Source organism: Lithobates pipiens, unplaced genomic scaffold (assembly GCF_037356315.1).
Source record: "Lithobates pipiens isolate NorthernLeopardFrog02 unplaced genomic scaffold, aLitPip1_a1.2 Scaffold_30, whole genome shotgun sequence".
NCBI lineage: Eukaryota > Metazoa > Chordata > Amphibia > Anura > Ranidae > Lithobates > Lithobates pipiens.
The window spans coordinates 28,844,407-28,858,977 of NW_027507791.1; the positions used below are offsets into that span (position 1 = coordinate 28,844,407).

The 14,571-nt window shown below is 52.3% G+C and overlaps 1 protein-coding gene across 5 annotated transcripts in view; it reads right to left on the reverse strand.

Moving 5' to 3' along the window:
* Window positions 1–1,331: 1,331 nt before the first annotated feature.
* Window positions 1,332–14,571, reverse strand: part of DENND4B (DENN domain containing 4B) — a 65,832-nt gene continuing 52,592 nt past the window's right edge. For 4 of the 5 annotated variants that reach the window (XM_077463829.1, XM_077463828.1, XM_077463831.1 and 1 more), the window contains exons 21-29: window positions 13,138–13,595; window positions 9,328–9,429; window positions 9,059–9,234; window positions 7,331–7,469; window positions 6,466–6,708; window positions 5,729–5,828; window positions 4,350–4,518; window positions 2,225–2,289; window positions 1,332–1,988 (exon numbers count right to left, since the gene is read on the reverse strand). In XM_077463829.1, coding sequence (XP_077319955.1) covers window positions 1,843–1,988; window positions 2,225–2,289; window positions 4,350–4,518; window positions 5,729–5,828; window positions 6,466–6,708; window positions 7,331–7,469; window positions 9,059–9,234; window positions 9,328–9,429; window positions 13,138–13,595 — 1,598 coding nt within the window. In that variant the 3' untranslated portion in view covers window positions 1,332–1,842. The remainder of the gene's footprint in view (window positions 1,989–2,224; window positions 2,290–4,349; window positions 4,519–5,728; window positions 5,829–6,465; window positions 6,709–7,330; window positions 7,470–9,058; window positions 9,235–9,327; window positions 9,430–13,137; window positions 13,596–14,571) is intronic. The other variant, XM_077463832.1, reaches the window with a different exon arrangement.

Consider the following 14,571-nt stretch of genomic DNA (forward strand, 5'->3'; position numbering starts at 1 on the left):
TCATGAGCAAAAGGCATGAAAACAAAGCGGTGAACTACCAGTGCAAACTGCAGCAACAGAAACTGTGATTTTACTGCTTAGCAGCTGTCAATGTTTCCCAAGAGGTGGCTCTCATAACTCATGACATGTCAAGCCCCACCCATGAGGAGTATCATTAAATGGAGATGGGAAAGGTAATAAAACCAAGCTGTTACCAGAAGGGAACTACCGGTGGAAGGGGGGCGGGGGGGGGGGGGTAAAAAAAACGTAGCTAGCTGCATCTTGACAGCTTCGTTCCCCAGGGATCTCATTATCCATGACATGTCAAGCCCCACCCATGAGGAAAATGATTAACTGTAGGTGGGGGCTCTTTTAGCATAAGTAAAGGCATGAAAACCAAGCGGTGAACTACTGGTGGTTGGGAGGTCAGAGAGCACTAACTAGCAGCCACAATGGAAACTGTGTTTTTACAGCTTAGCAGCTGTCAATGTTCCCCGGGGGTGGATCTCATAATAAATGACATGTCAGGCCCCACCCATGAGGAGAAACATCAAAGAAAATAGGGTTGTTTTAGCATAAGTGATAGCATGTAAATCTGAACCTTAAAAAGGGAAATTGTAACCTTTTAGGAAGTTTGTTATTGCATAATAATGTAGGCTGCTAATCTCCGTCTCGCTGAAAATGCCAGCTGCCTGGCTGCCCTGCACGCACTTCAGCTTCGGGTCAAGGACCCAGAACAAATATAGAAAAGATGCAGAGTGTCTCCTGATTTTTTTTGTTTTTGCTTGCTGCATGTTTTTTCCAGGTTATGAAGTGCTAGGCCACACCCACACACAGCCAGGCAAGCAGTATTTTCGGGAAGACCGAGCAGCCCCCCCCCCCCCCCCGTATTTCAAACCCCATTGGACAAAAACACCCCTTTAATCGGCACACTGTTATTATGATTGCTCACTCTGGCCTCTTAATACTGAAAGAAAAAAAAGAAAAAATTCCTTTGGCATCTTGCCCCGCCCCCACGGAACGCTTTGGGGTTCTCGGCAGAAGTAAAGTGAACCCTAAAGCGCCGCCCTCACAGTTTCATCACAGCATTAAAAATGTTACAAGCGTTGCGATCCCAATCGCTCATCTTGGCCTCTTAATACTAAAAAAAAAAATATTTTTCCTTTGGCATCTTGTCCCGCCCCCGCGGGACACAGTTTTTCTCGGCAAAAGTAAAGTGAACCCTAAAGCTCCGCCCCCTTACCAGTTTCAATGCAGCATTAAAAATGTTACATGCACTGCAAATCCGATCGTTCGTCTTGACCTCTTAATACTAAACAAAAGGGAAAATTCCACTGGCCACTTGTCCCCCCCGCCCCCCCCCGCGGAGCGCTTTAGGATTCTCAGGTGAAGTAACATGAACCCTTAAGACCCGCCTCCCTTACAGTTTCGATGCAGCATTAAAAAAAAAAAAAAAAAAAAAAAAAAACGTTGGAAGGACTGGAGAGAGAATTCTGGTTGGACGCCCCCCCCCCCCCCCCCATTCCTGGCGCTGCGTATCTGACTGATGCGGATTTGGCGAGATGCCCTGGTTTTTCGTGATTCATAGTGGCTTCTTCAGTTCCTAGGGGGCGTGTCTTCAGCCTGTGAGTGGGCGGACAGCGGGGGATGAGAGGGGAGCGGTGTGGGATGTTAGTGGAGCTTGTCCTCACGCCGCGTCTTTTCTTTCTGTCTGCACTCTGCCCCTCCCTTTTGCATCAGGGGGCGGGGTCTCCAATTTGTTTGCCTCATCCAGTCTATGATGAGAACGGAGACCCCTCCCCCCCCTTTTCTTCCATATATTGCACTTTCAAAACAAGCGAGCGATGGAGGCGGGTGGGGGGCCTAGCATTCCAGTGTTGCACCAAACGTCTTGCGGCAGTCCAGGGCTTTGGCCCCGGGGAGCAGGGCCCGCCTCTTGCGCAGTTCCTCTTTCCCCAATGAGTTTCCGAGCTTCTTGCACGCCGTCTTGTACTTACTGTCGAACGCGGCTGTTTGGGGGACAAAAATAACATTTTAAATTCCCATTAAAAAAAAAAAAAACCTTTTTAAACTAACGCCATCAAATACCCGGGGCCCCGTGTTTTTTTATTCCCGTCTACAAAAAAAAAAAAAAAAAAGCCCAAACCCTTCATTTTCCACTGCTGATTAATCAGCATTGTTGACCTGCAGTTGAACTGCAGGATGTATGGGGGTGACACAGGAAGTGGTGGGGGGGGTCACTCACCTATATCCATGTGTTCCCTCCCCAGAGCAGCCAGTGTGAGAAGTAACATCTCTCTGTAGATCCCCCTATAGGAAGAGATGGGGGAGGGGAAGATTAGAGGAAACAATGTATCAATTATATCAGTTACATATTATCTGATGTCTGCAGTCTCTGATCGTCTCCTGTACTATGTCTGCAGTCTCTGATCATCTCCTGTACTATGTCTGCAGTCTCTGATCATCTCCTGTACTATGTCTGCAGTCTCTGATCATCTCCTGTACCATGTCTGCAGTCTCTGATCATCTCCTGTACTATGTCTGCAGTCTCTGATTATCTCCTGTACCATGTCTGCAGTCTCTGATTATCTCATGTACTATGTCTGCAGTCTCTGATCATCTCCTGTACCATGTCTGCAGTCTCTGATCATCTCCTGTACTGTGTCTGCAGTCTCTGATCATCTCCTGTACTGTGTCTGCAGTCTCTGATCATCTCCTGTATCATGTCTGCAGTCTCTGATCATCTCCTGTATCATGTCTGCAGTCTCTGATCATCTCCTGTATTATGTCTGCAGTCTCTGACCATCTCCTGTACTATGTCTGCAGTCTCTGATCATCTCCTGTACCATGTCTGCAGTCTCTGATCATCTCCTGTACCATGTCTGCAGTCTCTGATCATCTCCTGTACTGTGTCTGCAGTCTCTGATCATCTCCTGTACTGTGTCTGCAGTCTCTGATCATCTCCTGTACCGTGTCTGCAGTCTCTGTTCATCTCCTGTACTGTGTCTGCAGTCTCTGATCATCTCCTGTATCATGTCTGCAGTCTCTGATCATCTCCTGTACTATGTCTGCAGTCTCTGACCATCTCCTGTACTATGTCTGCAGTCTCTGATCATCTCCTGTACTATGTCTGCAGTCTCTGATCATCTCCTGTACTGTGTCTGCAGTCTCTGACCATCTCCTGTACCGTGTCTGCAGTCTCTGGCCATCTCCTGTACTATGTCTGCAGTCTCTGATCATCTCCTGTACCGTGTCTGCAGTCTCTGTTCATCTCCTGTACTGTGTCTGCAGTCTCTGATCATCTCCTGTACTATGTCTGCAGTCTCTGATCATCTCCTGTACTATGTCTGCAGTCTCTGATCATCTCCTGTACTGTGTCTGCAGTTTCTGACCATCTCCTGTATTATGTCTGCAGTCTCTGTTCATCTCCTGTACTGTGTCTGCAGTCTCTGACCATCTCCTGTACTATGTCTGCAGTCTCTGATCATCTCCTGTACTATGTCTGCAGTCTCTGTTCATCTCCTGTACTGTGTCTGCAGTCTCTGATCATCTCCTGTATCATGTCTGCAGTCTCTGATCATCTCCTGTATTATGTCTGCAGTCTCTGACCATCTCCTGTACTATGTCTGCAGTCTCTGATCATCTCCTGTACTGTGTCTGCAGTCTCTGACCATCTCCTGTACCATGTCTGCAGTCTCTGGCCATCTCCTGTACTATGTCTGCAGTCTCTGATCATCTCCTGTACTATGTCTGCAGTCTCTGATCATCTCCTGTACTATGTCTGCAGTCTCTGATCATCTCCTGTACTATGTCTGCAGTCTCTGACCATCTCCTGTATTATGTCTGCAGTCTCTGATCATCTCCTGTACTATGTCTGCAGTCTCTGATCATCTCCTGTACTATGTCTGCAGTCTCTGATCATCTCCTGTACTATGTCTGCAGTCTCTGATCATCTCCTGTACTATGTCTGCAGTCTCTGACCATCTCCTGTACTATGTCTGCAGTCTCTGACCATCTCCTGTATTATGTCTGCAGTCTCTGACCATCTCCTGTATTATGTCTGCAGTCTCTGACCATCTCCTGTACTATGTCTGCAGTCTCTGACCATCTCCTGTATTATGTCTGCAGTCTCTGATCATCTCCTGTACTATGTCTGCAGTCTCTGACCATCTCCTGTATTATGTCTGCAGTCTCTGACCATCTCCTGTATTATGTCTGCAGTCTCTGATCATCTCCTGTACTATGTCTGCAGTCTCTGATCATCTCCTGTACTATGTCTGCAGTCTCTGATCATCTCCTGTACTATGTCTGCAGTCTCTGATCATGTCCCTGAACCCTGTGCTCAGAGAGTGTTAATGACCCGGGCGTACCTCTGCAGGACCTGCGGGGGAGAGTTCTGCTCCTGTAGGACAGAGAGGATCATGGAGATGGCTTTATGGACCTCGAAGAGACCAATGAAGTTGAGGACCTTCTCCAGGAACTCCAGGGTGAAGGGGTGGGAGTGGGAGCGCCAGCCGTGGATGTGGGTGGGGAGATTCCCTGGAAGAGGAGGAGGAGGAACATTCTCATGACTGAAGAAGTAACAACGTCAATTACCTTTGTCATCTCTCTGCTGATCTCCTGCAGCCTCTTTTACAGTCACTTCCTGCCTCCAGGAACTCCAGTGATGGCACTTTTCAGAGCGGTTCCCTTGATGGTGACAACGGTCTGTGTAATCTGAATCTGAAACAGCCATGTGTAGTCACCATCAGAACCCCCCCCCCCCCCCCGTGTGACAGGGTGACAACACTTGGGGACAAATGGGAGGCAGGGTCAGAGCGTTGTCACCCTCTAACAGGAAGTGCCTGGACAAGGGTCATGGCCTGTGGGAGGGGCTTGCCGGATGCTGCACATATCTTCCTAAAGACCTCACAGAGCCTTTGCAGTGGGAGGGGGTTTGGCAAATGTCTTGCTAGTTTGAAGGGCGGGGCCAGGGAACCTCCATGATTGCAAAAAACGAAATATAAAAAAAAAAAAAGGAGTAAAAAGGGGCGGAGCCAGGGAATCTCCACGATTGCAAAAACGGAAATCCAAGAAATTAAAAGGGGCGGGGCCGGGGAACATCCATGATTGCAAGAACCAAAATCGGAAGAAAAGGGGCGGGGCCAGTGAACCCTTCATGATTGCAAGAACCAAAATCCAAAGAATAAAAGGGGTGGGGCCAGGAAACCTCCATGACTGAAATAACCAAAATCTAAATAACAAAAAGGGGCGGGGCAATGGAGCCTAATTGGTTGCAAGAACTAAAATCCAAAGAATAAAAAGGGGCGGGGCCAGGGAACCCTTTATGATTGCAAGAACCGAAATCCAATGAATGAAAGGGGCGGGGCCAGGGAACCCTTTATGAATGCAAGAACCAAAATACAAAGAATAAAAGGGGCGGGGCCAGGAAACCTACATGAGTGCAGGAACCAAAATCCAAATAATAAAAGGGGAGGGGCCAGGGAGCCTCAATGACTGAAATAACCAAAATCCAACGAGCGAAAGGGGAGGGGCCAGGGAACCTCAATGACTGAAATAACCGAAATCCAACGAGCGAAAGGGGAGGGGCCAGGGAACCTCAATGACTGAAATAACCGAAATCCAACGAGCGAAAGGGGAGGGGCCAGAGAACCTCCAGGAACGTAAAAACTGAAATCGAATGAATGAAAGGGGCGGAGCCAGGGAACCTCCATGATTGCCCATCCTCCCGTCCATCCCTCATACTCACTGTGCAGCTTCCAGAGGACGTACATCGGGGGCCAGCGGTCCGGGTCCTGCACCAGGACGTCCCATAACAGGCGCACGCTGACATGGGGGTTCTCTGGGACCTGCAGGGAGGAAAAGATCACCCGTCAGCATATTACGCCTATAACTGGCGTACGTCACGTAATTCTTTAATGGGGTCTTTATACAAGGGGGGGGGGGGGGGGGCGTATCATATTTACCGGCCATAGAGGTGATCAGAGACCCCATCATCTCTGATCGCCTCTATGATCTAGGAGGATCTGAGTGACGTCATGACATTAACTTCACACGTGCATCGGGGGTGGCCGAGGTTTCTGTGAACGCTCCCAGTACTGTGACCCGGGCTGTCATATGACCAGGAGCCTACGGAACCGACTCCTGAACATGTGACCACTGTGACAGCCAATGACAGCGGTCACGTGATCCCTCTCCTGGTCTCTAGTAATAGTCAGGAACTAACTAATGAACATGTGACCACGGTCACATGATTCGTCTCCTGGTCTTTAGCAATGGTCAGGAACTGGCTCGCCAACATGTGACAGCAGTCATGTGATCCGTGTCCTGGTCTCTAGTAATGGTCGGGAACCGACTCCAGAACATGTGACCACTGGGACAGCCAATGACAAAGTTTGGTCTCACGGTCCCCAGTAACAGGCAGGAACCAGCGGGATCCATAATGTAGGGGGGGGGGGGTGCAAAGCTTTGGACTTTCGTACCCACCTGTGTGGGGTGCTGGACGTGTTTGGACTCCAGGATGAGGTACGGGAGGTTGCTGGGCAGCGCCAGGCGCTGGAAGTACCACACCAGGTTCCAGTAGATGATTGGGTGGCTGTTCACCAGCTCCGCCTGGCACAGGAAGTCGCTCCCTTCGTTCTCCAGCAGGCTCTCCACTTCCTTCCGTAGCACCAGAGGGCAGAGATACGCCACCGTCACCATCTCCGAGTCCGCCGTACTGGACCGCTGCTGAGGGGGGAGGGGCGACACAAGCCGGTCATGTGATCACAACACGTACCCTCCCCTTAAAGGGGACCTGTCATCAGCTTCACATGAATGAATTCCTGACCAATCTACACCAACAAAGGAGGAGCACAGGAGGTCCTTCACCGGGTTATACTGCCACCTACAGGAGAGGATTGGATACAGCTTCAGGATAACCCCTCCTACTCCCAGCATGCCTCAGATTATTGCTAGTGTCCTAAGAGGATGGAAGTCTTCAGCTCTGCTGGGAAAAGCCTCATTTCATTTTTGCTGCATCAGCTTCACCTTTTCTTAACAACACCATCTATGGGTCAGAGTCAGTGACTGTGTCTAGGCTACAATGATGTCATCAGTCTGCTGCAGGCAGGAGAACCCATTTCCTCGGTCCCCCCCTCCCCCAGTGATCAGACTGTGCATTGTAACTTTGTAGAAGGTGGAGGAGTCATTTCCTCAGTCTCCCCTCCCCCAGTGTTTCTGCTTATCCTCCACTATCAGCAGGCAGCGTACTCCCTGTCCTCCTGTAGGTGGCAGTATAACCAGACAGACCACCGCACTGTGCCCGGGCACTATGCGGCCCTCCTCCCGCCTCTCAGTCATTGAATGTTACCTGGACACTGGGGAACCCGTTACAATGACTGCTGGCCTCCGCCTCGTCTAGGACCAGACACTGGTACCGGTCGCTTAGAACCGGTCCGCGGCTCGCTGAAACGCCATCGGTGGAGACCTCGGAGGAACCATCAGACGTACTGCGGGAAATAGAGGAGACACAAGAAGCTTTAATACATTGGGAAGAGTCCTTCTCCCTTCCATCTTGGGGAATCTCTCCCGGGAATTGTCCACATCTCTGAACAGCTGTACTGGGCAGCTCATGGTAGGGTGGGGTATGGGCCCCTCATGGTGGGGTGGGGGGGAGGGAGGGGTCCGGGCCCCTCATGTTGGGGTGGGGTATGGGCTCCTCATGATGAGTTGGGGGGAAGGAAGGGGTACGGGCCCCTCATGGTAGGGTGGGGTACGGTCCCCTCATGATGGGGTGGGGGGGGGAAGGGGTACGGGCCCCTCATGGTGGGGTGGGGTATGGGCACCTCATGATGGGGTGGGGATGGAGGGGTATGGGCCCCACATGGTGGGGTGGGCTTTGGGCCCCTCATGGTGGGGTGGGGGGGAGGGGTACAAGCCCCTCGTGGTGGGGTGGGGGGAGGGAGGGGTATGGGCCCCTCATGGTGGGGTACGGCCCCTCATGGTGGGGTGGGGGAGGGAGGGAGGGGTACGGGCCCCTCATGGTGGGGTGGGGTATGGGCAGGGAGGGTTATGGGCCCCCTCATGGTAGGGTGGGGTACGGTCCCCTCATGATGGTGTGGGGGGAAGAAGGGGAATGGGCCCCTCATGGTGGGGGAGGGAGGGAGGGGTACGGGCCCCTCATGGTGGGGTGGGGTATGGGCAGGGAGGGGTACGGGCCCCTCATGATGGGGTGGGGGGAGGAAGGGGTACGGGCCCCTCATGGTGGGGTGGGGTATGGGCCCCTCATGGTGGGGTGGGGGGGGAGGGGTACGATCCCCTCATGGTGGGGTGGGGGGAGGGAGGGGTATGGGCCCCTCATGGTGGGGTGGGGTATGGGCCCCTCATGGTGGGGTGGGGGGGAGGGGTACGATCCCCTCATGGTGGGGTGGGGGAGGGAGGGGTATGGGCCCCTCATGGTGGGGTACGGGCCCCTCATGGTGGGGTGGGGTGGGGGGAGGGAGGGGTACGGGCCCCTCATGCTTGGGTGGGGTACGGACCGGGCCCCTATTGGGTCAGCAGGGGAACCCAGACCCAGCAGAAACTGACTTCCTCCAACCACATCTCATCCATTATCCACCATCGATTGGCAGTGGAGGAGGGGGGGGAATGAAGGTACACAAGCTGCGAGACGTCCTATTGGACAGCACAATCACTGGTGCATTATGGGAGGGAAGTTCACAGGAATTACAGGAGGAGGCATAAACTCTTCAGGTATCTGCAAGCTTTTGTAGTAAAATCAAGCCAGCTACTGGCTGCCATCCATAAAATGCCAAGTCTGTATTGGCTACATAATGAAACACAAGTGTCACACCCACCAACGTGTTTCGTCTAGGCCGAAACGCGTTAGTTTGTGACAGTTGTGTTTCATTATGAAGCCAATACAGACTTGGCATTTTATGGATGGCAGCGAGTAGCCGGCTTGACTTTACTACAAGTTCTACCATTGGTGTGTGAAGAACCAGAGCCAGGTGCTTATGGGAGGTTGTATGGGAGCCCCTCCCCCCACCATGATTTCCAATGGTGGCCCTGCAGCTGTCCCCCCCCCCCTTACACTTACCTCCGCTGCTTGTGCAGGTCGGTGATCTTCACGTTGAGGAAGGGGACGAAGTGCTGCCCGCAGAAGGCACACACGGTCTTCAGGTTGGAGTCATCGGACGTCCAGGCGGCCATGATGTCTTCATCGTAGACAAGAGAGTGGCAGGCCGGACAGACGGAGCAGCTGGACAGCAAGACCTGGAAGATGAACGGAACCCCCCTTTATCTGGAGTCGGGAAAATACCCGCCGGGGACACTTCCTTACACAGAGCCCCCCGTCACAGAACTTACCTCCACAGCGGGAGATTCCTGACCTGCGTCCAGCAACCGGTCTGTAGACCTGTGGATGGTAAAATCTGAGAGGTCCACCTCACTCCCCAGAGACACCGAACTCTACAGAGGAGGAGGAGAACGTTTTACATCACAAAGACACTGACTCCTCCCACTGACACCAATGATGGGGCACTACTCCTCCCACTGACACCAATGATGGGGCACTATTCCTCCCACTGACACCAATGATGGGGCACTATTCCTCCCACTGACACCAATGATGGGGCACTATTACTTCCACTGACACCAATGATGGGGCACTATTCCTCCCACTGACACCAATGATGGGGCACTATTCCTCCTACTGACACCGATGATGGGGCACTATTCCTCCCACTGACACCAATGATGGGGCACTATTCCTCCTACTGACACCGATGATGGGGCACTATTCCTCCCACTGATACCAATGATGGGGCACTATTCCTCCCACTGACACCAATGATGGGGCACTATTCCTCCCACTGACACCAATGATGGGGCACTATTCCCCCACTGACACCAATGATGGGGCACTATTCCCCCCACTGACACCAATGATGGGGCACTATTCCTCCCACTGACACCAATGATGGGGCACTATTCCTCCCACTGACACCAATGATGGGGCACTATTCCCCCCACTGACACCAATGATGGGGCACTATTCCTCCCACTGACACCAATGATGGGGCACTATTCCCCCCACTGACACCAATGATGGGGCACTATTCCCCCCACTGACACCAATGATGGGGCACTATTCCCCCCACTGACACCAATGATGGGGCACTATTCCTCCCACTGACACCAATGATGGGGCACTACTCCTCCCACTGACACCAATGATGGGGCACTACTCCTCCCACTGACACCAATGATGGGGCACTATTCCCCCCACTGACACCAATGATGGGGCACTATTCCTCCCACTGACACCAATGATGGGGCACTATTCCTCCCACTGACACCAATGATGGGGCACTATTACTTCCACTGACACCAATGATGGGGCACTATTCCTCCCACTGACACCGATGATGGGGCACTATTCCTCCTACTGACACCGATGATGGGGCACTATTCCTCCCACTGACACCAATGATGGGGCACTATTCCTCCCACTGATACCAATGATGGGGCACTATTCCTCCCACTGACACCAATGATGGGGCACTATTCCTCCCACTGACACCAATGATGGGGCACTATTCCTCCCACTGATACCAATGATGGGGCACTATTCCTCCCACTGACACCAATGATGGGGCACTATTCCTCCCACTGACACCAATGATGGGGCACTATTCCCCCCACTGACACCAATGATGGGGCACTATTCCCCCCACTGACACCAATGATGGGGCACTATTCCTCCCACTGACACCAATGATGGGGCACTATTCCTCCCACTGACACCAATGATGGGGCACTATTCCCCCCACTGACACCAATGATGGGGCACTATTCCTCCCACTGACACCAATGATGGGGCACTATTCCCCCCACTGACACCAATGATGGGGCACTATTCCCCCCACTGACACCAATGATGGGGCACTATTCCTCCCACTGACACCGATGATGGGGCACTATTCCTCCTACTGACACCGATGATGGGGCACTATTCCTCCCACTGACACCGATGATGGGGCACTATTCCTCCCACTGACACCGATGATGGGGAACTATTCCTCCCACTGACACCGATGATGGGGCACTATTCCTCCCACTGACACCAATGATGGGGCACTACTCCTCCCACTGACACCAATGATAGGGCACTATTCCTCCCACTGATACCAATGATGGGGCACTATTCCTCCCACTGACACCAATGATGGGGCACTATTCCTCCCACTGACACCAATGATGGGGCACTATTCCTCCCACTGACACCAATGATGGGGCACTATTCCTCCCACTGACACCAATGATGGGGCACTATTCCCCCCACTGACACCAATGATGGGGCACTATTCCCCGCACTGACACCAATGATGGGGCACTATTCCTCCCACTGACACCAATGATGGGGCACTATTCCTCCCACTGACACCAATGATGGGGCACTATTCCCCCCACTGACACCAATGATGGGGCACTATTCCTCCCACTGACACCAATGATGGGGCACTATTCCCCCCACTGACACCAATGATGGGGCACTATTCCCCCCACTGACACCAATGATGGGGCACTATTCCTCCCACTGACACCAATGATGGGGCACTATTCCTCCCACTGACACCAATGATGGGGCACTATTCCTCCCACTGACACCAATGATGGGACACTATTCCTCCCACTGACACCAATGATGGGGCACTATTCCTCCCACTGACACCAATGATGGGGCACTATTTCTCCCACTGACACCAATGATGGGGCACTATTTCTCCCACTGACACCAATGATGGGGCACTATTCCTCCCACTGACACCAATGATGGGGCACTATTCCTCCCACTGACACCAATGATGGGGCACTATTCCTCCCACTGACACCAATGATGGGGCACTATTCCTCCCACTGACACCAATGATGGGGCACTATACCTTCCACTGACACCAATGATGGGGCACTATTCCTTCCACTGACACCAATGATGGGGCACTATTCCTTCCACTGACACCAATGATGGGGCACTATTCCTCCCACTGACACCAATGATGGGGCACTATTCCTCCCACTGACCCCAATGATGGGGCACTATTCCTCCCACTGACAATGATGGGGCACTATTCCTCCCACTGACACCAATGATGGGGCACTATTCCTCCCACTGACACCAATGATGGGGCACTATTCCTCCCACTGACACCAATGATGGGGCACTATTCCTCCCACTGACACCAATGATGGGGCACTATTCCTTCCACTGACACCAATGATGGGGCACTATTCCTTCCACTGACACCAATGATGGGGCACTATTCCTCCCACTGACACCAATGATGGGGCACTATTCCTCCCACTGACACCAATGATGGGGCACTATTCCTCCCACTGACACCAATGATGGGACACTATTCCTCCCACTGACACCAATGATGGGGCACTATTCCTCCCACTGACACCAATGATGGGACACTATTCCTCCCACTGACACCAATGATGGGGCACTATTCCTCCCACTGACACCAATGATGGGGCACTATTCCTCCCACTGACCCCAATGATGGGGCACTATTCCTCCCACTGACCCCAATGATGGGGCACTATTCCTCCCACTGACAATGATGGGGCACTATTCCTCCCACTGACACCAATGATGGGGCACTATTCCTCCCACTGACACCAATGATGGGGCACTATTCCTCCCACTGACACCAATGATGGGGCACTATTCCTTCCACTGACACCAATGATGGGGCACTATTCCTTCCACTGACACCAATGATGGGGCACTATTCCTCCCACTGACACCAATGATGGGGCACTATTCCTCCCACTGACACCAATGATGGGGCACTATTCCTCCCACTGACACCAATGATGGGACACTATTCCTCCCACTGACACCAATGATGGGGCACTATTCCTCCCACTGACACCAATGATGGGACACTATTCCTCCCACTGACACCAATGATGGGACACTATTCCTCCCACTGACACCAATGATGGGACACTATTCCTCCCACTGACACCAATGATGGGGCACTATTCCTCCCACTGACATGCATGTTCTCAATCCTGTGATCCCACCAGAGAACTTCCTCCATTCTTTGGACAGGAAGAAGAGTTCCCAGTCTTGAGCCCACACATCACACAGAGTCCCCTCACCTCAGAAGCGATGGACTCGGGTCTTCTGGTACTCTCCCTCTGGCTCCTCCGGCTAAGCCGATGATCAGCCAACGGCGATGGGGCCTCTCCCAACTGTCCGCTTCGCCTAAAGATGGAGGACCTGGAAGGCTTTCTGGAGGGGGTGAGCAACTGCTGGATCTTCCCAGCCAGATTCCGCCTCCTGGAAGGGTCCCTGGAGTGGGTGGATCCCTCGTCCTCACTGCGGCTCCGACTGGCCAGGGCTTCTGAGGAGCTTTCAGTCATGATGAGCTCAGACTCCTCTGATGTCACTGTCTCACTGCCGGTCCCGTCTGTCAGGAAACTGACGTTGGACAAGCTCCCATTTTCCGAGGGTTGGAGCATGAGGGGCGTCCCGCAGGTCCTCCTAGTGGCCGATCTTAGCGAGGGGCTGATGTCCATTCTTGTAGTGTCCCTCTCTACCTCCAGATCCTCCATCACTGGGAAAGAACGGAGAAGGTGGATTTTAGGGATACAGAGAAGATAATGTAGGGAGGATGTTGAAGGTTGGGTTAGCGAAAGATCTTCCACTATAAACGCTTCCATAACCTAACCTCCTAAATTAGACATGTAGGGAAGGTGGCTACCCAGAGGGTGTGTCTTCAGAGAAACTAGAAGAAGAGGAAGATACCTACTCCGAGGGAACGCCTTCAGAGAAACTAGAAGAAGAGGAAGATACCTACTCCGAGGGAACGCCTTCAGAGAAACTAGAAGAAGAGGAAGATACCTACTCCGAGGGAACGCCTTCAGAGAAACTAGAAGAAGAGGTAGATACCTACTCCGAGGGAACGCCTTCAGAGAAACTAGAAGAAGAGGAAGATACCTACTCCGAGGGAACGCCTTCAGAGAAATTAGAAGAAGAGGAAGATACCTACTCCGAGGGAACGCCTTCAGAGAAACTAGAAGAAGAGGAAGATACCTACTCCGAGGGAACGCCTTCAGAGAAACTAGAAGAAGAGGAAGATACCTACTCCGAGGGAACGCCTTCAGAGAAACTAGAAGAAGAGGAAGATACCTACTCCGAGGGAACGCCTTCAGAGAAACTAGAAGAAGAGGAAGATACCTACTCCGAGGGAACGTCTTCAGAGAAACTAGAAGAAGAGGAAGATACCTACTCCGAGGGAACGCCTTCAGAGAAACTAGAAGAAGAGGAAGATACCTACTCCGAGGGAACGTCTTCAGAGAAACTAGAAGAAGAGGAAGATACCTACTCCGAGGGAACGCCTTCAGAGAAACTAGAAGAAGAGGAAGATACCTACTCCGAGGGAACGCCTTCAGAGAAACTAGAAGAAGAGGAAGATACCTACTCCGAGGGAACGTCTTCAGAGAAACTAGAAGAAGAGGAAGATACCTACTCCGAGGGAACGTCTTCAGAGAAACTAGAAGAAGAGGAAGATACCTACTCCGAGGGAACGT